This window comes from Centroberyx gerrardi, chromosome 8 (assembly GCF_048128805.1).
Source record: "Centroberyx gerrardi isolate f3 chromosome 8, fCenGer3.hap1.cur.20231027, whole genome shotgun sequence".
NCBI classification, from domain to species: Eukaryota; Metazoa; Chordata; class Actinopteri; order Beryciformes; family Berycidae; genus Centroberyx; species Centroberyx gerrardi.
In genome coordinates, this window is record NC_136004.1 from 26,422,608 (window position 1) to 26,446,652 (window position 24,045).

A 24,045-nucleotide genomic window follows, 5' to 3' on the forward strand; every position below is an offset into this window, starting at 1 on the left:
TATGGAAACGGTATCTTGTATAGGATGCCGTCGATTGATAAATATTTTTGGCCTAGCACTAACTAGTTAACGTTAGCTAGTTACCTGACTTGTGAGCCAGCCTATTTGGTTAAGTTAACGTACATTAATTGCCTTAAAGTAATAACAAAAAAAGTAACTCTGCAGTTGTATTCCATAAGAATAATAGCAGCAGCCCCGCTTTTTCTACGGTCTACACTTGTGACGTTTTCAGTGGTGCATGATGGTCATTGTAGTTTAAAGGTAGGTCAGCGGTTGTTTGTTTACTCGGCGGGTCAAGGCGGACCCTACTGTCGACAGCAGCTACAGATATTTTCTTTAGTTGCAATATTTGCCATCCATCTACGGAATCAAGATGAAAATATGAAGAACTGAGGATCTGTATATTATCGTCGTGTACGCTGTCGCCTTCTGGGGCAAGGTAAGAAGACGCTTTCATATCTCTTTTACGCTAGCTAGCTTGCTAACGTTATCTGTGTGTATGACCGCCGCCCACAACCATTTGTTATTTGTGGCCGTTGTTAATTTTACGTTAAGTTAATATTTTGAGGGATGAACAAACTGTAAACTGTAAATCAAACGAACCAAGCCAACCTCTTCTGAAAAGTCAAATAACGTTAGCTAGTGCTACTGTTATGTTTGAATAGTTGACCTAGTTTCGTTGTTGTTCAGCAGAAACCCTTTACCTTTCTAATGTTAACGTTTACTTTAATTCTCTCCAGTTAGTCGGTATATAATGATCCGTTCTCGCTAGTTTCGCTCTTTGCTTCAGTTCTATGTATTTGTTTTTTTGTTTATGATCTGGTTGAATGTATAATGCACATAATAAAATGAGATCGGGGTTATGTAGGTTTTTGGGGGTGGGGGTTACTTCCACTTCACATGATACCTTACACCCAGTGGGTGTGGTTTAGGAGACAACAAAATGTATATGCCCTCTTCTTCCCTCTCGATTTTCACTTGGACCTCAACACAGAGCCGTTGAAATATGTTGTTTTTCAGGATGAGGGACCTTCAGAGCATTGACAGCTTGCTCTTGCAAGAGCTGAAGTCATGTTGTGCAAAAGAGTACAACTTTCTTCCCAGGGAAACTGGCCTGAAGATGATGGAGTCGGCTCCCGCAGAGGTAGCCCACTGACCTAATTTTACATTTTTGGCTGTCTGTGCAGGCAGCAAGTGGAGATGGTTTTGCAAATGTCTGCTATTTTCAGTGCTTTGTAGCTAATAATCAATTGTGTATTTTCAGAATCACAATGGAGTATCAGCAAAATGCAGAGATGCCAAAGTGGAGGATCTGTGGGGCCTGACCAATTTCTTTGGCTACAGCACCCAGACTTTTGTTCAAGCTGTCAATCTGCTGGACAGATTCCTCACCATTATGAAGGTGTGATTTTAATAAAACAGCCACATGTATAATATGTATTTTCAGCGATGTTTTTTTTGTCTTTCACCAATAAAAAAGGAGCAGGACAACATTGTCCTCGTTTGACATTGATTCATGTGATGTTGACTCACTTATCACTGTTGTGGTATCTTGACAGGTGCAGCCCAAACACTTGCCCTGTATTGGAGTGTGCTGTCTCCACATTGCAGCCAAAATGGTTGAGGAGGAGTGCAATATCTCACCCACCCATGAACTCATTCGCATCAGCCAAAGCAAGTTCACCGTCTCTGACCTCTGTCGTATGGAGAAGATCATCTCAGAGAAGCTCAGCCTGGAGCCCAAAGCCGTGACAGCCTTAACCTTTCTACACCTCTACCACTCAGCCTTTGTATCCCTGTCTTTTGGAAGGTAAACATTTTAATTTTCTTCTTTTTTTAAATTATTATTAATGATGCATTACCCTGGTTTGCATGACATTGGTCAAAAGGATTCTGCTTCATGAGAAATATACTGGAGGATCACATGAGGATTCCCTCTATATTTTAAGGGAGGAGATCCCAAGCATTGGGAGACTGGAAGCCCAGCTAAAAGCCTGCTTATGCCGACTTGCTTTCTCTAAGGCAAAAGTAAGGATTGTTCTCAGGCGACAATTTCACAGCATAGCAACACTGACTCTGAGTCCCAGGTCTCATAAGTCTGTCGTTTTTCTCCCCCACAGCCATCAGTGCTGGCACTGTCCCTCATTGCTCAGGAGTTTCAAGCCCTTCAGTCCACCACCACGTTGAAGATTGTACAGCAATTCCAAAGGCACCTAAAGGTATGATCAGGACGATGTAATGACACTAGTTAGTTCTTCATTATGTGTGCTATTGTCTCTTGTGTTCTTGAGAAATAACCAGCAAGACCTTTCTTATTTCTCTGTAGCTTATTGGCATATAGTTATGCTGATCAGGGCAGAAACCTAACTGTCCCCTGGTCATTGTGGCTGATAGATTCCAAAATTCACCAGCTACTTTCACTATTTTAGCATCCCCTTAGGTTTTTAGAGTAGAACAGGACCTCTTGACGATGGCTGGTTCCCTGTCAAAGTGGCTGGTAGAGCAGGAAAATGTACCAGCATTTGGCAGGTATAAATTTCCCACCCCGGCACTAATGTGCTAAACATATTTCCTTAGCATATAATCCTCTTACAATCATTTTTGGTTTCTTGACTCCTCCAACTCCAGCATTTGCTTCACTTCTTAGCTCATTATTATAAATCTGTTATGTGTAAGCTAAACTATTCTATATGGCATGATGGTGTGACTTACTTGCCTGGTCATGTGCAGATTCAGTGTGTGGAAACAAACCACACGTGACACGCAGTGACAGCGTATTTCAAGACTCTATTTCTGTCCTCTCCTTCGCCAGCCTCTCAGATGTTTCCTGTTTCTTTTCTTCACAGATCAGTGACAGTGAGCTGCTCCACTGGAGGGAACTTGTGGCCAAGTGCATGACCGAATACTGCTCAAGTGAATGTAACAAACCAGACAACAAAAAGCTTGTTTGGATCGTGTCCAGACGGACAGCACAGAATCTGCAGGCCAATCACTTCAGTGTACCTGGCCTGCCAACCATTCCTGAGGGGAGCTGGGATGAGAGCGAGAGGTTAATAGTCCAGTTCCATTTCACTCCTACTGCACTTCTTCAGATTGAAAACACTGTTATACTGAAACATTGACAAAATAATCATTCCCGAGTGCCATGGCACCCATAGAAGAAAACGTACTTTTAAGTCTGCAGGCTTTAGTGGTTTGTGACTCGCAAAATTCACCAGCTGATTTCACAAATGTAATTGCGAACTACAGTTTGAGAATATAATTGTCTGGTGGAGTAGACGATCTCACCAACCTCAGCCAAAATTTACCAGCATTTCGCTAACGGCTGGTTTACAAATCCCATCCTGACTGTATTATTGCCTCACTTGATTTCACTGTGCAACCATTAATAGTATTTTTTTTAAGTTTTGTTAACTAATTTCTTAAAGGAAAAATCTGTCTTAAAAACACTTAAACACTGTTTAAAAAAAGGTGATGTACCTTGCATTTCTGGGGGCCCATTTTGTTGTTTGGTGGTGTATTTTTAGCCCCACGACAGCAGGGGCTCAATGGATGATATTGTCAGTTGGTCAGTCGCTCTGTTCACCACTTAATGGCTCATGTGGCCCGCAGGGAGTTAGACTGCAGTCTCTCAAGCGGGAGACCCGAGTTCGATTCCCGGCAGAAATGCTTCCACAAAATTCAACGTTGCAGCGGGGCTGTTAGACTCTTAGTCTTGTTGTTATTCACGTGGATAACTGGACAAACATAGACAACATGATGTCACTTTGATATTTCCAGTGCAGCTACAGTGGAGTTTAATTTTCACCTATCTCAACAGTAAACGTCAGATTTTGGTGTCAGTCCCTCAGAATGAAAGAGCTAGGGCTTCTTTCTAGACTCACCGTTTTGCACTGACATTAAACAATCATACAGGAAGAAATCCATCGTAGAAGAGCAAGAGATACTAATTTCTCCACTGATAGTAGGCTCAATAGACCAGAATGCCATGCAGCCACAAGACGTGTTGCATATAGAGTAAGGGGCATGACCCTCACTTATTCTTGACTGGAAACACTCGCTGTCTCCACCTACACGTATAACCCACAGCCGAATGCAACAATTTACACCCGTTCTCTGTGGGTTGTCAAAAGTAAATCTGGGAAATGTAGAAGTAGACGAGGCAGATTGAGGGAAAGTGGGTTCTCCAAAAAAGTAAATTACACTTCATCTCAAAAAATGTCCTGGAATGCACTGAACATCACAGATTGATGATATGTAACAGTGTGAGAGCATCTGAGGGAGGATTTTTCCTTTTAAGTTAATGTGTCACAGGCTCGGTGGTTAATGATCTCCTCCTCTCTCGTAGCGAGGACTCCTGTGAGGACATGAGCTGTGAAGAGGACAGCCCGTGCGGCTCCCCGGGGAGCGACGCCGAAGGAGCCTTTTTCCCCTCCGCCTTCCACAACTGCAGAAAGTGATGATACTTCCTCATTATCTGGTAGATGTGTAACTGTCCCCTCAATTGTAACTGCTTTAATGTGGTCACCGTGTTTCTGAACAAACCTGTTTCCTTTTTTTTATTGCCATATCATATGCACCGTGAGGATGCTAAGTGACAGGTCTGGGTCATCAAGTGCCTGTGTTAATCCAGTTTACTGTTTGCTCTTTCTTTTTCTTCTTTTTTTTAATCTTATTGTAATCACGCAAAACTAAAAATTGCAATATATTGGCAGCTTGATGACAATACATCCGAATGTCTTTTTTTAAGATCTTCTGTGTGTCAATCTGTGTCCAACCTTGACACATTCCAGGAAACATACTAAAGCACAATGGAAACATTTCTCTTATGGATGTCAGTCATGAGGTACACTAACTGTTGAATACCTGCTAACATACTAGCACATCCTCAATCTTTTTTCTTTGTTTTTTTTTTAACAGTTTTTATACTTAAAGCGATACATATTGTGCAAATTTGTGTAATAGCTACACAACTCTAATGTGACATGTATGAGATTGTGGTGTGAAAATACAGGACTGTATATGCATGGAGACTTTGATGGAAATATATTATTGTGAATGGACGTTATTCATGTTAATCGAGATTAGCCTACTGTAAAAAAATATTTTCAAAAACTGAAAAAAATGTACATAACATGTAAAAAAGAGGAAAAAATATATGTTTTGTGAATGCATTGGTGTCTTGTATATCAACATAATGTCTCAAATGAAACATGTTGGGAGGGAATTAATCCCTCCAAATAAAAAAATACCTTTTTATATACCAGTTTTGGATTAATTTAGCTTTCTGTATCAATCAGACGCCTTTGCCTATATGCATTGCATACGGAATTTTCGACTTTAATGGTGGTGAACTGAGGCATGGAGGGATTTTCCACCCATTCATTTTATTATTAGACAATCATTCCTTTATGCTGCGAGTTGAATGGCTTGGTATGCAGAGAAGCCTGGGTCGAGGAGGGGTGGGTGATGGGTGGGAGGGGGTTGGGTGGATGGGTGGGGGGCGTCTTCGCTGGCTGGATGTGTTGACACGCATTTCTGATCCATCTCCTTGATTAAACTGGCTGCCGAGAGAGGAATTGCAGCTGAGTGTGAAAGCCAGGGGCTGGGCGCGCAGGAATGAGAGCGGACGGAGACGCGGCATCACCATGCAGCCGACCACCATCTCTCCTCGCCGTCCATTTTTACACCATATGAAATGATGAAATCTACCATCAACTCCGTATTTTGCAGACATCAACCTTCCCACCCGAGCGATGACAACCTCCTAGGCCAACGTATCGCTCGCACATAGGGAATGAAATAACACTCCCCAAGATGGTCCGCATCGCAAACGCCCTGGGTTTGGTTATTCTAAGCGTCGCTCTCCTCATCCTGTCGCTGATTAGTTATGTATCGCTCAGAAAGGACAGCTTCTTCACCTCCTCTAAATATGACATGGGGGGTCCGAGGATCATGTTCCATGCTGGATTTCGGTGAGTATAGTTTCAAGGAAGATTTGTTTTGCTGATGTGATGCTGTGTAAATATAAAAACCTGCCACATTAGGCCTGCGCGCCCCTGCTGCAACACAGGAGTCCGGCCTAGTAGGTGTGCATAAATCAAATGGAAACGGCAGATACAGGCTTATAAAGGGAAACACATCACTTTCCCTCCATTCAGCCTTGTTTTGAATAGGCAGTCCTTCCATCAGCCTCCTTTCAATCAAAACCGGAGAGCTGTCCAAGGTGCTGAGATTGCGTTTGTAGTCTGGGGCGCTGGCGTGACCTAAATGCTGGCATCATACCACATCCACTTTTGTTGCTCAGGCATACTTTACATAACGACATTGTTGTTCTCAGGTCTCAGTTTGCCATGAATTTCCTGGACCCGTCCTTCATCCCGTTAACGAACGCCCTGAACGAAGAGCTGCAAGGGAAACCTTCCAGATGGAAATTCAATAGGACCGCTTTTTATCAGCAAAGGTAAGATCATGCTCTTCTTATACTGTTTTCTATTACACCACGAAACCAAACCCCTCGATTTTATCCCTGAAATGTCTTTAAATTACACACACATTATTTTATAAGGGATCTATTCATGAGTTGATTCACGGAGATACCAGTAATTAAGGGATTTTATATGCCTTTTGTGCATGGTGGGGTTATTAATGGAAAGTTTCTGTCTCTTTCATTATATTACAAAGGAGCAGTCAAAAATGAGGGGGGGTGTTTAAGGTCTCTTCAATAACTCCCTAATTTCGTGTGGATTTTGCATGAATTAAAGAGTGAATTCATGTAAATTCATGTAAATGTAAGGCTATTTGAAGGGATTAGTGGTTTGCAGTGTGATTCACAGTCTCAGAAAGGTTTTGCATCCCTGAATAGGCTTTCTGTCGTCCTGAGGATATGCCGTATGCAGCCTGTCCACAGTGAGAGGGACAGTTTCCCGTGAGAGGGACAGTTTGGCCTAGTGGTTAGAGGAGGATCCGGTGTTGGCAAGCATCCGCCCTGCTGAGGTGTACCTTGAGCAAGACACTAAATCCTGTACCAGCTCCAGGGCTGCTGCTCTGGAGTTGGACCCGTACTCTGACTTCCCTGATGAGGGAGGCAAGCAAAAAGTGTTTCCCTACGTAATCAAAAACGTACCACATTACTATAGTATTGCATCTTTAAAGGAAAATTTCACCCTCGGATACTGTTACACTATTGTATGTCATCAATCTGTGATGTTCAGTGCATTCCAGGAGTTATTTTGTGATGAAGCGTTGTAATTTACTTCTTTGGTTGTACCCACTTTCCCCTCAACCTGCCTCATCTATTTCCCAGAATGCCTTTCAACAACTCCCAGAGAACGGGTGTGAGCTTGTTACATTCGGCTGTGGGTTATACATGTAGGTAGATTATGGTCTATTGAGGAGAAATTGGTATCTTCACCTGGATTTCTCCCTGTATGATTGTGAATGTTGGTGCAAAAATGGTGAGTCTAGAAAGAGGTCCTTGGGACTGACACCAAACCTGACATTTACCGTTGATGATTTAGATAGGTGAAGATTTTCTGCTATTAAACTCCATTGTAGCTACTGGAAATATCTTGAAGTGACGTCACATTGTCTAAGTTTGGCCAGTAAGAAAAATACACCAACGGAAACGGAAACGAAATGGACACAGAAATGCAAGGTACATCACCAATAGCTGTTTTTCTAACAGTGTTAAAGTGTTTTATGGTGGATTTCCCCCTCCCTATCTTTCAGGAAAGAGATCTTCAACTACATTGACATCGCCAACAACTTCTCCCTCACCAAGAGCGGCGTGCGCGTGGGCCAGCTGATGCACTTTGACTACTCCAGCCACAAGTATGTCTTCTCCATCAGCAACAACTTCAAGTCCCTGCTCCCAGACACCTCTCCCATTATCAACAAGCATTACAACGTGTGCGCCGTGGTGGGCAACAGCGGCATCCTGACAGGCAGCCGCTGCGGCACTGAGATCGACCAGGCCGACTTTGTCTTCCGCTGCAACTTTGCGCCCACGGAGGTCTACTACAAGGACGTGGGCAGGAAGACCAACATGACCACCTTTAACCCCAGCATCCTGGAGAGGTACTACAATAACTTGCTGACCATTCAAGACAGGAATAACTTCTTCCTCAACCTGAAGAAGCTGGAGGGAGCCATCCTGTGGATCCCCGCCTTCTTTCTCCACACCTCAGCCACAGTAACCAGGACCCTGGTGGACTTCTTTGTAGAGCACAAGGGCCAACTGAAGATCGAGCTGGCCTGGCCGGGCAACATCATGCAGGATGTCAACAAGTAAGAAATGGGGGGGAGTAATGTTGACGTTATTGATAGTTTAGTTTTTGTACAGCTGAACTGGATAACAATCTAAATGGCAACAAAACACAACATGGTGGAAAACAGGAAAACAACAACCAGATGCATTAAATGACAAGGGGAAATAAAATAAATTCAAATAGAGCTGATGGAGAAAATGAATTAATAAGGGAAGTGAGATTGCGGTATAGTGAAAAGGTTGAATTTCAGACGGAAGGGATCAATCATGGTATTCTGCTCACAGTGTTATCAGATACTGTTTTTTAGGGAATGTTGTTGTTTCTAGTTTTCTAGTTTCTAATTTCATTTGCCCCCACAGATACTGGAAGACTAAAAACCTATCTCCCAAACGGCTCAGCACTGGAATCCTCATGTACACTCTAGCCTCCGCCATGTGCGAGGAGATCCACCTCTACGGCTTCTGGCCCTTCGGCTGGGACCCCAACACGGGCAAAGAGCTGCCCTACCACTACTACGACAAGAAAGGGACCAAATTCACCACCAAGTGGCAGGAGACCCACCAGCTGCCCAGCGAGTTCAAGCTGCTCTACAAGATGCACGGGGACGGCGTGACCAAACTCAGCCTGTCACACTGCGCTTAGACATTCTGACGGTTAAGAGGTGACTCCAGAGACCGCCGCGACCCAGATACATCAACTCAGCTCAGACTTCTGTTGTGACGCAGACCCGCAATTGCATGATAAGCGTTAAGACATTTCATGACACCCCCCCCCCCCCCCCCCCCATTCTAGAAAACACACGCTCATGTCGCTGACACCGCATCTAGCCTCTCTCAGCCAGTCACACGGTTATTCGCACCAGGACGTTGGGGTTTACTCGGGACGTAAATTATTGACTTGTCACAGCTGTGTTGTTGCTCCTTTGGTAATGTTGCGTTCAGTACTACAGGTTAGACACGTGCTGCTCACTCGCTTCCCATTATCCTCCTTTGCATGGCTGCTGGTAGTGGCTAAACGGCTTGAATAGAACAAACGTCATGTATCTATCTTAACTGGAGTCCGCAGGGGATTCAACTGTGGAAACATGAATAATCAAATCTTCCCAATTCTGTTTTGAAAGAGAACACAGTATCGATTGAGGTATAACGCTACCATTAAGCCTTTAACAAAGGTATACTGATTCTGTACACTTTAATCACTGCCTAATCTCAGGGAAGGAGTTAGATCAGTGTTTTTTGTAATCAGATTCAATGCCTCGATGGAGGTGCAAATCCTGTTTTCAGTCCTATTTTCCCCTGGAGGTGCCAGGCAGTCTGCACCGCTCTGGAAGATGGTATTTGTTTACAATACTATGTCTTTTATTGTCCTAAGACAGTATGACTGTCCACTTCAAATTTTTGGAATAAGAATCAACATTCCAACAACAAGCCATAGACTCACCTTATTTTCGGAGGGACAATAGTATCTTATCATTATAATAAAGAATTTTAGAAAAAAAGGTATAGGCCTACATTAGGTTCTGAGACTATAAGACGTTTAAAATATCTTCAAAAACATTATCAGGAAATACAGTTTATCTAACATTTTGAGCGCTCACATAGTTTTTGAAATATGTCATATACACCAACAACTGATCTTGTTGTCTACCACTATTTCATTCTTATTCATCCACAACAAATGACACCTTGAATCCAATGCATTAGTTATCACAGAGCTTTTGTTGACCAGGGGGAAAGTTATTTATTCAGCACACAACCATATCACTTCCAATATTTGACACAAATCAGAGAAATGAACTGTTTAATGACCTACTGCATCTTGTTTAAAGAGCATGATCCATTATCTGAATGGCATTGCATGCGAGAGGCACTAACAAATCTTTTAGGGAAGTTTTGTACAACCTTTTTGAAGATTGTTTTGAGGGTAAAATTGAGTTCTTTGCTATTGTTTATATTCCTGATGATATTCCTTAGAATATCGCCAGTGACTTTATATGAGAGATGTTTCAAGGAAAAAACTAAAAAAAAAAATCTTATTCCTATATTCCACATGGGACCAAACCTCTTATTGCTCATTTTGTCTCAGACAGAAACAAAGATCAAACTTTATTTTTGTATCTGTAGATTATCTTGGCTTCTCAGAAAACAGGCAACCCTATCATGCCAAACTGAACTCGGACTAGACCGGCGTGTCGGGGGTTGGTGACTGAGGATGACTGGGCCCAAACAGTGATAGCTAGCCCCATGATTGCCTCATGACTCACAACATGTGCTCATGTTGAAAGTCAAGCTTAGACGGAGGTTTAACACACACACACACAGACTGGTGTAGTCATTCAAGTGTACCAGAGGTGGTGGTATGCCTTTGTGCGCGTTCAGCTTTAGCATGATAGGCATACGGATCCTTTCGCTTGTCCATTCTGTCTCACACAAACCTTTTTTTTTTTTTTTCCATCTCCGTGGGGCAAGATAGGCATTTCAGATAATCACTCACATGTCTCCTCTCCCAATCACAACGCACTCATCGTTAGGGAAACCATGAAACACAAATCTGACATTTAAGTTTTAATAGTTGAATCTTAGGCTATCTAGTTACTGTCATGAATGTGTATATTTAAAGAGTAAATTCTGTAGTCACACTTAGAATGTTTTGTAAGTACACCAAAGAGAAAAATGTTACCTTATAGCTGAATGTGGAGTGATTTGGGATTTTGGATGCTGTATGACAACATGTTATCGTAGAGGAATATGGAATGTCATTGTCGTTCTCCTTAATTTGATGTAGGATGTCAAAAATTGTTGTGGCACAAAGGGGAATTAGCTACTGTGTGGTAATCATTAAAAACTTAGCTTTTTTGGCTTCATCCAAGGTATTGTGGTGGAATTGTACTGTTTGTGACCCCATGAATGTCCTCCTCCTCCTCTGAATAGTTTTGTTCTTTGACAAACACACCGGCACTCACCATGAATGCTGGACATTTCCCCCCCTCTCAAAAATCTTCTCTTTTCAAAATCAACGCATAGAATGTGTGTAAAACATAATGATACTAATGGAATCTGCGAGTATTGTAATTCCATTCAAAATAACAGTAAGAGCTTTCCGTGCATTACTTTTTCCATGACAAGCGGCATACATTATTTAAACATAAAATGACTTTATTCAAAATGCAGCTCTACATACAGCATCTGCTCCAGGAACCCTTTAACATTCTTGTACTTTCTTCAATCTGCATGGCAATTTTGTTCCATCATCCATAAAAAAAAAAGGCTTAGCTGCTTATGTACATGTCGTATAAAAGTCAGAACTCATGTAAGGGACTTTGCTATCTTGGTTGTTCTAACAAAAATTATCGTCCATATAAAGAAATGTAACCATGACTTAAATGTTTTTCGATTATACTCCATGATAAATATACGTTATGTGCCTGCATATTCTTTCCATCAATGCCTCAATGTGTCAAATAAAAACAGTATTTTTCTCTGATATGACCATTTCAAAATTATAATGTACCTTTTTCTGAACCACAGCCACTTGGTGTCGTGTTAAAACACAGATCCCAGTTTTTACAGCAGGATCTCCCATCTATTTTCAGTTCCTATTTACAGATTTAAAAAAAATGGGATTATACTGTGGCACACTGTACTGTGCTTTTCTGACAAATTTGAACATGGGCAACTAACAATACACAGGTTGTGAATAAATAGCATTACAGTGCAGCAAATACCAAGAGAGGAACACACACTGTATAAACAGTAGGGCCAGCTTTCCAAAGCTCTAATACTCTCAATGTGGATTTTTGTTAATTTTAGCATCTCAAATTATCTGCTGTGTTTATCTGAGCAAGCCCCACCCACCCGGCACCAGAGACAGGCTCCAGCAAACGCTACAATCTCAAAATACAGTGTGACCTGGGGCAAATCTGACAGAGTGCTTGTTGGTGGCAACATGTCCGCCTATCAGCAGGCGCACCTCCTCCTGACGGGGGCCTCCTCCACCCCCTGGCTAGCGACGGGGCTGCCGTTAGGCTCGCAGCCGTGCCCCCCATCGGTGCTCTGCTCCATCCGCTTCATCACCAGGTCCAGCAGGGTCGTCACCGCCTTGTCCACCTCAGCACCTGTGGCCGCACTCGTCTCAAAGTAGGGGATCCTGAGGAGAGGGAAGAGAGGACTTGACTCATCTAGGAAAGCCACATTCACTGTGTTTATTAGGAAGGAGAGCAGTGCAGCTCACTGTCACCATCTTCTGGTGAACTGGTAAAAAGAAGCTAAGTAAATGCAACTGCAAACCTATCTACAGCCAAGTCATCTATATCAGTGGTTCTCAAACGGGGGTCGGGACACCCCAGGGGGTCATGAGATCATTTCGAGGGGGGGTCACGAGATGATTTATGGGATTGGAAAAAAACATATTTCTACTCTACAAATTTATTATGTTATTTTTCTCAAATTTTTGCCTTTTTTTTCTTGTGAAATACTGAATAGTTTTCAGCCTCTAGGCCTCCACTGATAATCTAATGAAACAAACTGAAAAGGGAAAATAATTTTTTGGGTGAGCTGTTCACCACTCTGAATAAGCAGCCTGTGACCGGTTTGAGAACCACTGATCTTTGTGGATTATGTGTGAAGCAAGTTATAGATATTTGTGTGAAGTGGCTCAGCTGACAGGACATAGACAGGATCTGATGTAACTAAGTCTTACGCTATTAAGGATCAGCACCAACGCCAATGTAGAAGCCTGGCTTAGGTGTTGGAGGGAAGGGGTGGAAGTGGGTGAGAAGTGGGTGAGAGGGCAACTTCCATCACAGATGATTTATTTTGGGTCACAACACCTCCAAAAAATCACCCGCCCCTCCACACAGACCAGACCTACATTCATCTACACTACACTTCTTCACATAGACTCACACACAGCATCTCACCCACAGATAATAGCAATTTATGCCTCACCCATATCTGTCTGCCAGATCTTTGGCCTGCCTGGCATGAACATCCCTCAGGTCCTGGAGGTCTGCCTTGGTGCCCACCAGCACTATGTCTGGGCTGTCACAGTATGCGTTGGCCTGTAGCTGACCTGAACCAACACAGAGACAATCATTTACTCCCATATAGTGCAAATGAATATGTGTAACAGAGCAAATTTGAACCTGTGTCTGCCAGTTAGGACACCAAACCAGAAACTGGGTGTGAATGTGAAGCATGCCGTTGCTGTGCTGTGCTCAGTCAGCCATCACTGGATGAATAAAGGTTACAATTTTGAAGGTTATCATGTAGGCTGACTGACGTAGGGAACTTTGCATCTAACCTTTAGCAGCAACAAGAGGGAATACATTTTAAATGGTATTTTAATAGCAAACTCTTGACTGAGGGAGACAGTTTGAAGTCTGACGGAGGCAGTCTGACTGAAGCCAGACCATCGATCTACAGCACAGCGGGCTACTTAGATGACACATACTCATCCAGTTCCTGACGTTGAGGAAGCTTTGCTGATTGGTCAAGTCGAACATCAGCAGAAAGCCCATAGCGTCTCTGAAGAAAGCTGTAGTGAGGCTGCGGAACCTGAAAAGGAGTGCAAAGCTTTTATTACACAACTTAAAATGACCCTTTCTAGATTTTTTTCAAGTCTATCAAAATACTTATATATGTATATATATATATACACACACTGTATATGTGGTGAATATAAGGGACAAAAAAGAACAAGAGGAGCTCAAATGAACTCTGAAGTGAACATCTATATTTATTCATAGGGTGTGAATACCTCTCCTGTCCCGCTGTGTCCCAGAGCTGAAGGTGGACTCTGAAGTTCCTCTCGGTGGTCCCATCAGCACCCGTCCCCGTGTACATCTGAACCAAACCATAAAGCATCACAGTCCAACAGATGTGACTTACATGCAAAGACATAAAAAAATTGTTTGCTCCTGAGCTGTGCCAACCTCTAAACACTTCTGTACTGGAGGATATTTTAAGACACAAAGACAACATATCAGTTATAAAACAACAAGTAATACTTTAAAGTAAAACAAGTAATAGCCTTTAAAGTCACACTGAAATTATTATTTTTTTTACCTTTTTAGGTCATTTTAACTATCATACCATACACCTATTTTACAAATTATGCTAAAAAAAAATGGCAAAAATTTTATTTTCTTGTAATTTTAGTTCAAAATCTCATTACTTTTACTTCCTGGAAAACTGAAAATGTTTAATGATGACTTCATCGTGTACCAGAACCGCCCACCATGAACCGCCCCTCCCACCAAATACAACTGCCTTTCTTTCCTTAACTGAAATCCCATTGATTTACACTTTTGCATGATCCCTCTCCACGTTATGTCCCGCCCCAATATCCTGTTTCAACAGGAAATACATCACATTAAGGAGGCAAGATGCTCCCAAAATACGGTTTCATTGTCACTTTACGGTCATGTATGGGTGCTATGCAAACATATTTAAGTATAGAAATAAACAAAATTTATTTTATAATGTAGTGTAGAGTTTCCCACTGCACCACTCACCACTCTCTTTTCCCTGAAGTCAATCCCCACTGTGGTGGTGAACTTGCGGTTGAACTTGTTGTCGGTGTACCTGTAGAGGAAGGTGGTCTTTCCCACTCCCGAATCCCCCAGCGCCAGCAGCTTGATCAGATAGTCATACTCCCCTTCGGCCATTGTGCAGCTGGGTGCTCAACCTGCCCTGGAGTTGAAGTCACAGTACAATGCTATGCTGATTTGATGCATCATGTACCAAACTCCAAGCTGGAAAACTTGCTGGAGGGCCACTCCAGCACATAAATGCACTCTTTGTTCTGACAGTGCACCACTACCCCGTTAACCCCATACTGTACATTACAGTAAGTGCATATAGGGTGAGTATACTAGAATAAAGAAATTGTGAAATGTCGGAGGCATAGCTGAAATATTCAGTCTGAGGCTGCAGGACCATCACACAGGCTTAGTGAGACGTCATAACTCCCCAGTCATTAGACGCTGATCAGAGAGGGGCGAGCGCATGACTGGAGCTGCCTTCCACATGAGCAGTCAAATGCCTCTCTAGACTTTTCTCTAACTGCTGAGCAAAACATTGCCTGTTTCACAGACAGAACTCCTTTTATTGACTATGGCCAGCCAGCTCAACACTGCGTGACGCCACTCAGGTCAATGCACTGCTTCAGTTACACTTGCAACTTATGCAAGACGGCGTATTAACGATGCCACGGAAAATCATATTTAGTTCAAAAGAAGTGGTTTATAGCCCTCGTGGGCAGAAATAATCTTAAAGAATATCATTATTGTTTATTCTGAAAGTTCTACTTGCTGTCAAAGTTTAAGGGTGTTTGTGATATTTAGGAAATAGTTACTGTCATGCAACTCAGATTCCATTAGCACAGCAGTGACACGATATAGGATACTCCCATGAAATCTACAGTCATTTCCCAAGTGCATGATTAAACGTATTGGATTCTATACAATCAGCAGAGCGGGAGAGGGAGGGGAGAGGCTGAGTAAACAACATGACAAAACCCCTCTAACTTACAGCAGGTACTATATTTGTCTGACATTAACACTTGCATAATTTCCTTGAGTAAAATACAGTTTTAAATCTTTGTAGGAGTATCAAAATGTATTTTGGTTATTTTGTAAAACATATCCACAGTCCACAAGGCAAGTAAAATCCAGACTACATCTAAACTCAGTCATCATGCAGCACAATCAAAATGTTCCCAACAAATGTGGACCCAGTATCCAAAAAAATTATGACAGCAAACCTGAAAATGAAATGATGAAAGCCAACAGTGCCACAGCTCCCTTGAGCTAACTAAAAGTAATAAACTCTATCTTACCAATCTAGCCGGAAGAAGCGCCAACTTCCATTCAGAAGGAGCTCAACTCTAAAAAAATAGTCACTATCATGATGTGATGGGACAAACTACAGTCTGAACCTTTCCCCTTCTCACATGTGATCCAGGGAGGAGTTTCAGGCTAACACGAACCAAGCAGGGCTGTGTGTTCACAGACCTTGTGTTTTCTGGTATTTCTCATGAGGAAAGAGGCTCTTTGAAAACTGGATTGTGTCCCTGTCGACAAATAATGTGTGCCTCTGTGGATTTCAGTGGAAATCGTCCAACCGGGGAACTGGCCCCACTTCTAGAGGCTCAGGGAAGTAATCCTGCTGCCTAAAACAATGTTGCACAATAAGAGAAACAGTGAACCTAGATCTATAAACTAATTTTAGGTCCTGTTAAGATAGTTAAGTTAATATGCTTTGCAAAATATTGCAATTAAAATGTGTGGTGCAACTGTATAACAGCCGCAATTAGGTTTATAAGGGATGACATAATGAGGGCAATGGGAGAATTTAACATTTTTGGGGAGGAGGGACTCCACAATGTTCAATGCGTGTGAAAAACCAAGCAGTTTGCCAGTGTTTTCAATTCAATATTCAATTTCATAAAGGAATTGAGTTTTATTTCCAAAAGGGTAACTAATCTGCATATTTACATTGATATGTACAGTATACACACCATATGAGAGAAACAACTCAAAAATAGAATCGAATGCAAATAGAAAAAATAGAAAAATATGTGTTTGTCCACATTTTGCATCATCTTCAACTGTCTTTGGTGAAATCCAGTTCACAATGGACAACTCTAATTGGGTTTGAAATACTTGAGCAAGCTGTTTGCCTGACTGCCTTTTGCTGCAGCCTTTCTGTCTTTGGTCACTGAGCTCCTCCCCTGTTTCCTAGAGGAGGGGGTCTTCAAAATCGGCTTCTGTTGCTTCCATTCAGACATCAACTCCCTCTGGACGTCCGGGGGGAGCTGGGAGAACACCTCAGGGTCCACGTCTACCGGGAACCGACAGTCAGAAGACCGGGGCGACGGTGGCCTCCCTTCTTCCGTGACGGTTTCTCTTGGTGCTGCTCTCGGGCCCGGAGGCCACTGCTGATTCACGGTGATAATTTTGTCAGATGAATCCAAATCGCTTACAGTCTCTTTTCTGTCTTTGAGGCTGTGTGAGTCAGTGTGTGTGGGGGGGCCGGGGAGGGAGTTTGCGTAGGCGGGGGATAACAGCTCCTTCTGGATTTCCTCAGGAAGAAGCCCGAACACCTCCGGGTCAACGTTCGGGGGCAATCGACAAGTCAACTTTGGAGTCTTATTGGTTTCATTGGGGTCCGACCTCGCTGTGCTGCAGGCCGCCTTCTGAAGCTGTGGAGCCGCTACAGGGACGACAGCGCTCTGCTTTGTGGGTAATCCATGTAGCGCTCTCTTAGCTCTGGGAGGGCTTTCTGCAGGTATGGTCATTTGTAAAGTATCCTGAGCAGTCATGCCCTCTGTGCTACTGTGCTCCATGTCACATCCAAACCGATGATCCATGAAGGGACTAATCCCACTTGGACAGAAATCGTCCTATTGGAGAAAAAAGGGGGAGGAGCACAAATGATTCCCAGAATTTCAAACCTAGATTTCCAGAGGGCTTCAAACCTTCAAACACAGGCTGATCTGTGCTTCATTGCGACATTCAGTAGTCATCATGTAGCAGCAGAGTATGAAAGGATGACATTCTAACCAAATTCAGACATTACTCACAGATAACATCAACATACTGTAAGTTTATACATGTACCTTCAAAGTAGAGCTGAACAATTAATAAAAAAAAAAAACACAAACAAAATCGCAACATGAACTTCTGCAATTTACAAATTGCAGAGGCTGCAGTTAATTGCTTAGGGCGTCTAAAATGGATTTCTTAACAAGGTGTTCTGTCAAATAATCACAATTATATTTTTGGTCAATATCTTTCAGCCCTAATTCAAAGGACTCTCAAAAGAAAAAAAAGCATCTGAAAGGTGATGACAAGCCTGATCAGACTGTGCTACTTGACTGTCAGTTAGAAGGTATTACCTGGTTTTGCGAAGCGCTCTGTGTTTTTCTGGGAGAAGTGCTGTGTGTGAAGAAGGAGGTAATGGAGCCCTTGCCGCCGGCTGCAGCCCCTCTGGCCTGCAGGTTAGTGAAGCAGACGCTGATGAGGGTGAGGTGGAAGGCTGCGCTGCTGTCCACCATCTTGTGAAAGAGCTTCATGGCCAGGGTGACCAGCTGGACCGGGGCGTCACTGCTGCCTACAGGAGACGAGATAGGAAACGGTACTTCAATAAAAAGATCAGTAAGAAAAAACACGATCAGAATGTAGACCTTCATCGAACGTTTTGCACGATCAACTATTAATGATAACAAAAAACTATTTTGGCAGCAGAATATGTAGACTCAGAGTGATGAGGGTCTCTCTGTGTGAATTGTGAATTTTTAAACTTTGAGCAGAGTTTCATCACTACATTCATGGAGAAAATAATAAACAAACTTGGACATCAAATTCAAGGACTTTTCAATGGCTTTCAAGGTCTTGTTTGGTGAAATTCAAGGACTCAAAATTGGCCTGTTTTGGGGTCAAACATGTTACTGGTCAAAATTGGACATCATGGAAGCCTCATTTTATTTACTCTGATCTCTTACTTACTCATCTTGTCAAGTTAAGAAATCATGGAAAGAAATAATAATAACTAAATCCCAAACCCAAATCTGTGTAAAGCCTGACCTCTAATGGTAAAAAAGAATGCTATGAAATAGCCATTTGCTATTGGTTGATCTTTGGTGCCAGGTGATGTCACCTTCTATAGAGTACAACAGGTGGTGACATGAGCTGGTAGATGTCAGGCCTTACACAGATTTGGGTTTGGGGTTTAGTTAGTCTTTAAAACTGCTGCTGTATCAAATCTCCATCACAGGGTTTTGAGGCATACTGATGAACTTGGAGCTCCAGGTGATAAACTTTAATAATAAAAAAAAACAAAAACAAGTACTTTCAAGGCTTTCCATTCATTTTCCAAAGATTCACAAACTTTCAAGGATTTTCAAAGCCAGTGGGAACCGTGATAAAATGCCTACATATGCCAACCTAGACTCTTGCAGATGGGACTGTGCCTACATGACAGCATTTCTACAATATACTTCGTCTTGTGCACAAGCCTACCGGAGGTGATCTTCTGCCCAATGTGGTTGGGGATGGGACACTGCCGGCTCTCCCGACTGAACCACTTGTTGGTCGCGGAGTATCTGCGGATGGTGAGCCGGAAGGTTTGCGGCTGCCTGCCATCTTTGTACATCCTTGTGTTGAAATAGATTAAACAGTTTAGATTCAGTGGCTCACGTCCTAAAGGCCGCAATGAGAGATGGAAGGTTTTAGGGTTTAATAGGTTGTGAAATTGTCCCACCTCTCCACCAGACTGCTCAGCAGGTCTTGAATCTTTTGCAAAACTTCTTTAGTTGAGGACATTTTCTTGAAAGAGTCTTCATCGCTGAGAGACTGAAATATAGAGGAAATACTAAAAAGAAAGGCAAAAAAAATCATTGTGCATTTTAATATACATTAAAGGGTCAATAAGTACTTTTTTTACTTTCTCATAGCACAAAATTACCAGAATATATCTGTGGCGGGCGGATGGGTTTGTTGCTCAATATCAATGAATCAACAAGTACTTTGCCAGATGCTGAGATTTTTGTTTGATTTTTGTTTTGTTTGATTTTTTGCTTTCAAAATTCACTTTTTGGCCCATTCTTGGGAAGAAAATATAGTATGGTCTGGAAGAAAGTGTAGTACTTTTGAAAGAAAAATCCCCTTCACATTGGAATTATGAAAAAATACAAAGAAATACAATACGCAGTATTTAAAATGAGGAATTATATTCCTCAAGGCAGCAGTATGTCTCTGCCAGCTGTTCTTAGTGTATCTGTGAAAACAATGGAAGCCTTTTGTCTTCCAGGAGGTCGGGCAAAACTGCAGTACAACAAACAGCAGCAGCCTCTGACTGTGGCAAATACATAGCTGGGTTTAGACCTTTCATGGGCATTACTGGCAAAAGCAAAAAAATAAAATCACACTGGTATTATCCTTTAAGCAGATAGTTTGATTGCAGGGCGACCCTACCCTACCTGTGGGGCCCCAGTAGGAGTGACAGGTGAGTCATCGATTCCCAGAGCCAGGTTCTTCAAGCGCTGAGCACTGGAGCCTCCGAACTCTGTCACCAAGTCAGCCAATGGGAAGAGCTGCAGGTCCTGCACGCTGACCAATCCCAGGGCCTGAAGCCTCTTACTGGTCTGGTGTCCCACTCCTGGGGAGACATGATGGAACCATAAGTTTATAGGGAAGGATAACTACTATGAACAGCATGGGCTAGGAACAGGCCAAAATAGTGCTGAATTCAAAAACATTTAAACAATACTGCCCTACAAAGCTAAAAGAGAGCAAAGAGCATGTATGACATATGTATGTGAATTTATATAATGTATGTGTGTTGAGTGTTTTTACTATAAGCCCTTAAGGTTTTTTTTTTTATTATACCACCTATGCATTGTATATTATTGTATATATTTGTTCAGATTTTTTTCTTTTCCAAACACATAAAAAATGAAACTAAAGTAAACTAAACCAAACTAAAGAGCAGTAACAGCGTAAAATAGTGAAACTGAGAGTCCACCAATAATAAGTCCACCCTACCATAAGTCATTTAACTGCATTAATGGGTATATTTGGTGATAGTAAACCTAAACCTGAGTCAAAGCCCTCAACCTTTAAAACACACAACAGTAGTTTTTTAGGGCAGGTTTCATAGCTAACTTGACGAATGACTCTGCAGGTTTCAGAGTTTGAACTCCACTCTTCTGTACCTGGCACTTTGCGAAGACCGCTCAGCCGGCCCATGATGTCGCTGACGTCCTCCGGCAGTAAGGTGGTCTGCTGGTTGGGTTTGAAGGAGCCCGACACCAGTTTGGCCAGCAGCTTGTTGGTGGCGACGCCGGCACAGCCAGTCAGGCCCAGTTTGCTGCTGATGGCGGCTCTCAGCTCTGCTGCGATGTGTGAACCTAAAGCCAGACGCGGGTGATCGCTGGCTTCAGCATCCGCACCTGAAGAGGCGAAGCACCACAGAACCGGTCTGAACACTTTAAATATCTTTGACCAAATCTCAGATGAGAAGACACTTAATAGACACGATAATGAGTGTTGATTTTTCAGTTATTTTGAGTTGACAAGTGTTGATTAGAGTGTTGTTTGTCCACTCCTAAAGCTGATATGGCTCTGGGCTGGCTGTTAAAATCTATCTATAAGTGTTAATTTAACTCTGGGAGTGTAAAAATCAACAATTGGCCCGTGTTTAGTTAAGTTCACACCCATCAGAGTTGATTTAATGCTTTTAGGGAGTTTTGAACACCCAACCCAGAGCCATATCAGCTTTAGCAGCGGACAAACAACTCTAATCAACTTCATTATCACCAAAAAACCTGCTGTGAACTTTCTACGCAGCGGGAAACTGAAAGTCCAATGCAAATGTTTTATCGTTTTAACCTCTTGGCTCGTTTCACAACTCATTTCCTGGTTTCTATGAACACTGTGTCTGTGGGAACTGAGGTGACTTACTGACACGGTTGTAGACGTGGCCTTCAAACGAATAGCCGTCAGACTGTGGTGTGTGTGTCAGCCTTCCCTCTACCATCTCCGTGACGTCCACGAAGTTCTCGTCAAATCCAAGCCTCTCTACTGATGGACAGTAGGACATCAGCAGCTCTGCATGAGGGACAAGACAAGACGAGGCAAGGTGAGAAATGTTGACTTTGCAACAAATCAGACGAGGACATGCTGTAGTTTGTAGCGGAGCTGGGCGATAATTCAATATTATCGTTTATCGTCTTTCAGTGGAATCATATGGTGATGATATGGTGATTTTGGGATATCGTGATACGCAATTCTGCTGTCTAAACTGATGATAAGCTAATTTTATTTAAAAACCCTGTCTAAATGAGGTATAGTGGGAATATTATTTGAAAATTTCAGTTTTGTTTGACATCACACCCTAACATTGCCATTCGGTTCAATGGGATGAACATTAATTTGATTAACATGTGATTCTGCATACGCGAGCCACATTATGATATATATTGATACAAAAAAAAAATCCTTATGATTATTGTGGTATTGATTTCAACTATATCGCCCAGCCCTAGTTTGTAGTGCCTGATATCTTAAAGGAAAAATCCACCCTCGGATACTCTCACACTGTTATATATCATCAATCTGACAGGTTCAATGCATTGTAGGAGTTATTTGGTGATGAAGTGTTGTAATTTACTCTTTTTGTGTACCCACTTGCCTCGTCTACTTCTACTTCAGTTAATGATTTCCTACATTTCCCAGAATGCCTTTCGACAATCCTCCATACAACGGGCGTGAACTTTGATCATTCAGCAGTTGATAAGAAAAATACATCACCAAACAACATAAAGGACCCAGAAATGTAAAGTACATCAATAACAGCTGGTTTTTTTAACAGTGTTAAAAGTGTTTTAGGGTGGATTTTTCCTGTAATGTTTTGTTTGTGTTGATTACTGTGATGACAGAGCAGACTACCTGTGACTTTGTAGGACATTTCCCTGTAGTGAGTCAGGTCCTCTCCTTTAACCAGCACCAGCTGAGGACATTTCTCCTTGGCATCAGTCACTGACATCATCTTGGTGACACCCAGGTCTCTTGCCACGTAGTTACAGGTGACTATGATATACTTCTGCTGAATACCTGTATTTGGATTAGAGAAGCTACTGTGCCATAAAAAACATATTCTCGGCTTTACCACAATTTTGAGGACCAACTTTTTTTTTTTCTCCCAGTACATTAGATCTGATGTAACTATCTCTTGTGCATCTCTTGTGCAGATCTTGTGTGTAATTTCCTTTGTTTTCTCGAGATATTGAGTTATTTATGTCATATTTTCGAGATAACAAATTTTGTTTTCTCGAGATAATGAGATAATTTGCTTTAAAAATCATTTCAGTAAACATACGCTATGATCATTCTGTGGAGCAATGTCAGAGCAGTAGGACTACAATGACATCACATTTTTCTTTAATCAAGGACTGGCACAGACTTGACATGATGTCATCATGATATCATCATGACGCACCAGAGTTGGAAATCTCTTAATTCATTCTCGTTTTCTCGAGACAACGACATTATTACTCCATGCCCATTACTTTGGTATCTAGAGACAAATACATAAATACATAAATAACTCGATATCTCCAGAAAACAATGAATATTATTAACTCGTTATCACGGCAAAGCGGTGTAAATAAAATGTATGAATATATGTCCTCAACGTGCTTCCATAGTGTATTCATAGGGGAATAGATGAAGTATTCAGTTTACCTAAAGGGACATTCCTCAGTTTGGGGTTTCTGATCATTTCCACCTGGGCATAGAAGCAGTCCAAGTCAAAATGTAGAATGACTCTGTGTGCAGGTGTTGGTGGTATCTTACTGAAGCTGCTGGGCCCTGAAACAGAGAATTATTAGTAAAAATTAGTATTCAGTAGATGCATTGCCTAGACAGCTGTCAGGCAAACGTTTTCTTCTGTTTGTCATGAAGCCAGAAGGGGTATTAGGGGAATCAAAACAGAAACTCTCTAAATAGAAACTGATTACGGGATATGGGTGTCCCAGGCTGTCCATAATGACTGTTTACCAGCAACAGCAACAGCAGCAGGAGTGACTTCTGAGTCCGTGAAGCTTCTCTTCCACTCGGTTTCATCCTCATCCACTTCATCCTCGCTGTTCTCCATTTCAAACACCGCGAGTTATCTCGATTTTTTGGATTTCTTTACACGCCAATGTAGTTTAGGTGCTCAGATGAACATGTGTAAACATTTACTGGACGGTGTTTCAGTGTGTAAACGCC

At 42.2% G+C, this 24,045-nt stretch overlaps 4 protein-coding genes across 4 annotated transcripts; 2 read left to right on the plus strand and 2 right to left on the minus strand.

Annotated features, from left to right (window-relative positions):
• Positions 1 to 287: 287 nt before the first annotated feature.
• LOC139910403 (cyclin-G2-like) lies at positions 288 to 5,219 on the plus strand. The gene is made up of 8 exons (XM_071897685.2): positions 288 to 439; positions 1,021 to 1,144; positions 1,265 to 1,402; positions 1,560 to 1,810; positions 1,950 to 2,028; positions 2,121 to 2,219; positions 2,847 to 3,049; positions 4,349 to 5,219. Exons 2-8 carry the CDS (start codon positions 1,022 to 1,024, stop codon positions 4,458 to 4,460), a joined length of 1,005 nt encoding a protein of 334 aa, XP_071753786.1. The 5' UTR covers positions 288 to 439; position 1,021; the 3' UTR covers positions 4,461 to 5,219.
• A 589-nt stretch (positions 5,220 to 5,808) lies between these two features.
• On the plus strand, positions 5,809 to 8,912 carry LOC139910431 (alpha-N-acetylneuraminate alpha-2,8-sialyltransferase ST8SIA3-like). The gene is made up of 4 exons (XM_071897721.2): positions 5,809 to 5,975; positions 6,341 to 6,463; positions 7,732 to 8,289; positions 8,630 to 8,912. The coding sequence occupies exons 1-4, from the start codon at positions 5,818 to 5,820 to the stop codon at positions 8,910 to 8,912; spliced, it is 1,122 nt and encodes a 373-aa protein (XP_071753822.1). The 5' UTR covers positions 5,809 to 5,817.
• A 3,271-nt stretch (positions 8,913 to 12,183) lies between these two features.
• Positions 12,184 to 16,251, minus strand: LOC139910382 (ras-related protein Rab-27B-like). The gene is made up of 6 exons (XM_071897657.2): positions 16,110 to 16,251; positions 14,785 to 14,962; positions 14,028 to 14,113; positions 13,722 to 13,825; positions 13,217 to 13,340; positions 12,184 to 12,416 (listed from the first exon to the last, which is right to left on the minus strand). Exons 2-6 carry the CDS (start codon positions 14,935 to 14,937, stop codon positions 12,227 to 12,229), a joined length of 657 nt encoding a protein of 218 aa, XP_071753758.2. The 5' UTR covers positions 14,938 to 14,962; positions 16,110 to 16,251; the 3' UTR covers positions 12,184 to 12,226.
• A 511-nt stretch (positions 16,252 to 16,762) lies between these two features.
• On the minus strand, positions 16,763 to 23,611 carry poli (polymerase (DNA directed) iota). Its single transcript, XM_071897656.2, has 9 exons — positions 23,518 to 23,611; positions 22,723 to 22,887; positions 21,736 to 21,882; positions 20,988 to 21,224; positions 20,253 to 20,431; positions 19,535 to 19,626; positions 19,294 to 19,427; positions 18,171 to 18,385; positions 16,763 to 17,675 (listed from the first exon to the last, which is right to left on the minus strand). The coding sequence occupies exons 1-9, from the start codon at positions 23,552 to 23,554 to the stop codon at positions 16,917 to 16,919; spliced, it is 1,965 nt and encodes a 654-aa protein (XP_071753757.2). The 5' UTR covers positions 23,555 to 23,611; the 3' UTR covers positions 16,763 to 16,916.
• Between the last annotated feature and the right edge of the window lie 434 nt (positions 23,612 to 24,045).

Bases quoted from the DNA above. Each gene is read 5' to 3' on its own strand.
- LOC139910403 (XM_071897685.2), top strand. From the start codon at position 1,022: ATGAGGGACCTTCAGAGCATTGACAGCTTGCTCTTGCAAGAGCTGAAG. The intron at 1,403-1,559 runs GTGTGATTTTAA...GTATCTTGACAG, and splicing joins GATTCCTCACCATTATGAAG to GTGCAGCCCAAACACTTGCC. The intron at 2,220-2,846 runs GTATGATCAGGA...TTTTCTTCACAG, and splicing joins AATTCCAAAGGCACCTAAAG to ATCAGTGACAGTGAGCTGCT.
- poli (XM_071897656.2), bottom strand. From the start codon at position 23,554: ATGATCAGAAACCCCAAACTGAGGAATGTCCCTTTAG. The intron at 21,225-21,735 runs GTAAGTCACCTC...TCGCCTCTTCAG, and splicing joins CCACGTCTACAACCGTGTCA to GTGCGGATGCTGAAGCCAGC. The intron at 19,627-20,252 runs GTAGGGTAGGGT...TCTATATTTCAG, and splicing joins CTCCTACTGGGGCCCCACAG to TCTCTCAGCGATGAAGACTC.
- LOC139910431 (XM_071897721.2), top strand. From the start codon at position 5,818: ATGGTCCGCATCGCAAACGCCCTGGGTTTGGTTATTCTAAGCGTCGCT. The intron at 5,976-6,340 runs GTGAGTATAGTT...TGTTGTTCTCAG, and splicing joins ATGTTCCATGCTGGATTTCG to GTCTCAGTTTGCCATGAATT. The intron at 6,464-7,731 runs GTAAGATCATGC...CCTATCTTTCAG, and splicing joins ACCGCTTTTTATCAGCAAAG to GAAAGAGATCTTCAACTACA.
- LOC139910382 (XM_071897657.2), bottom strand. From the start codon at position 14,937: ATGGCCGAAGGGGAGTATGACTATCTGATCAAGCTGCTGGCGCTGGGG. The intron at 14,114-14,784 runs GTGAGTGGTGCA...GGTTTGGTTCAG, and splicing joins ACTTCAGGGAAAAGAGAGTG to ATGTACACGGGGACGGGTGC. The intron at 13,341-13,721 runs GTATGTGTCATC...GTGTTGGTTCAG, and splicing joins CAACGTCAGGAACTGGATGA to GTCAGCTACAGGCCAACGCA.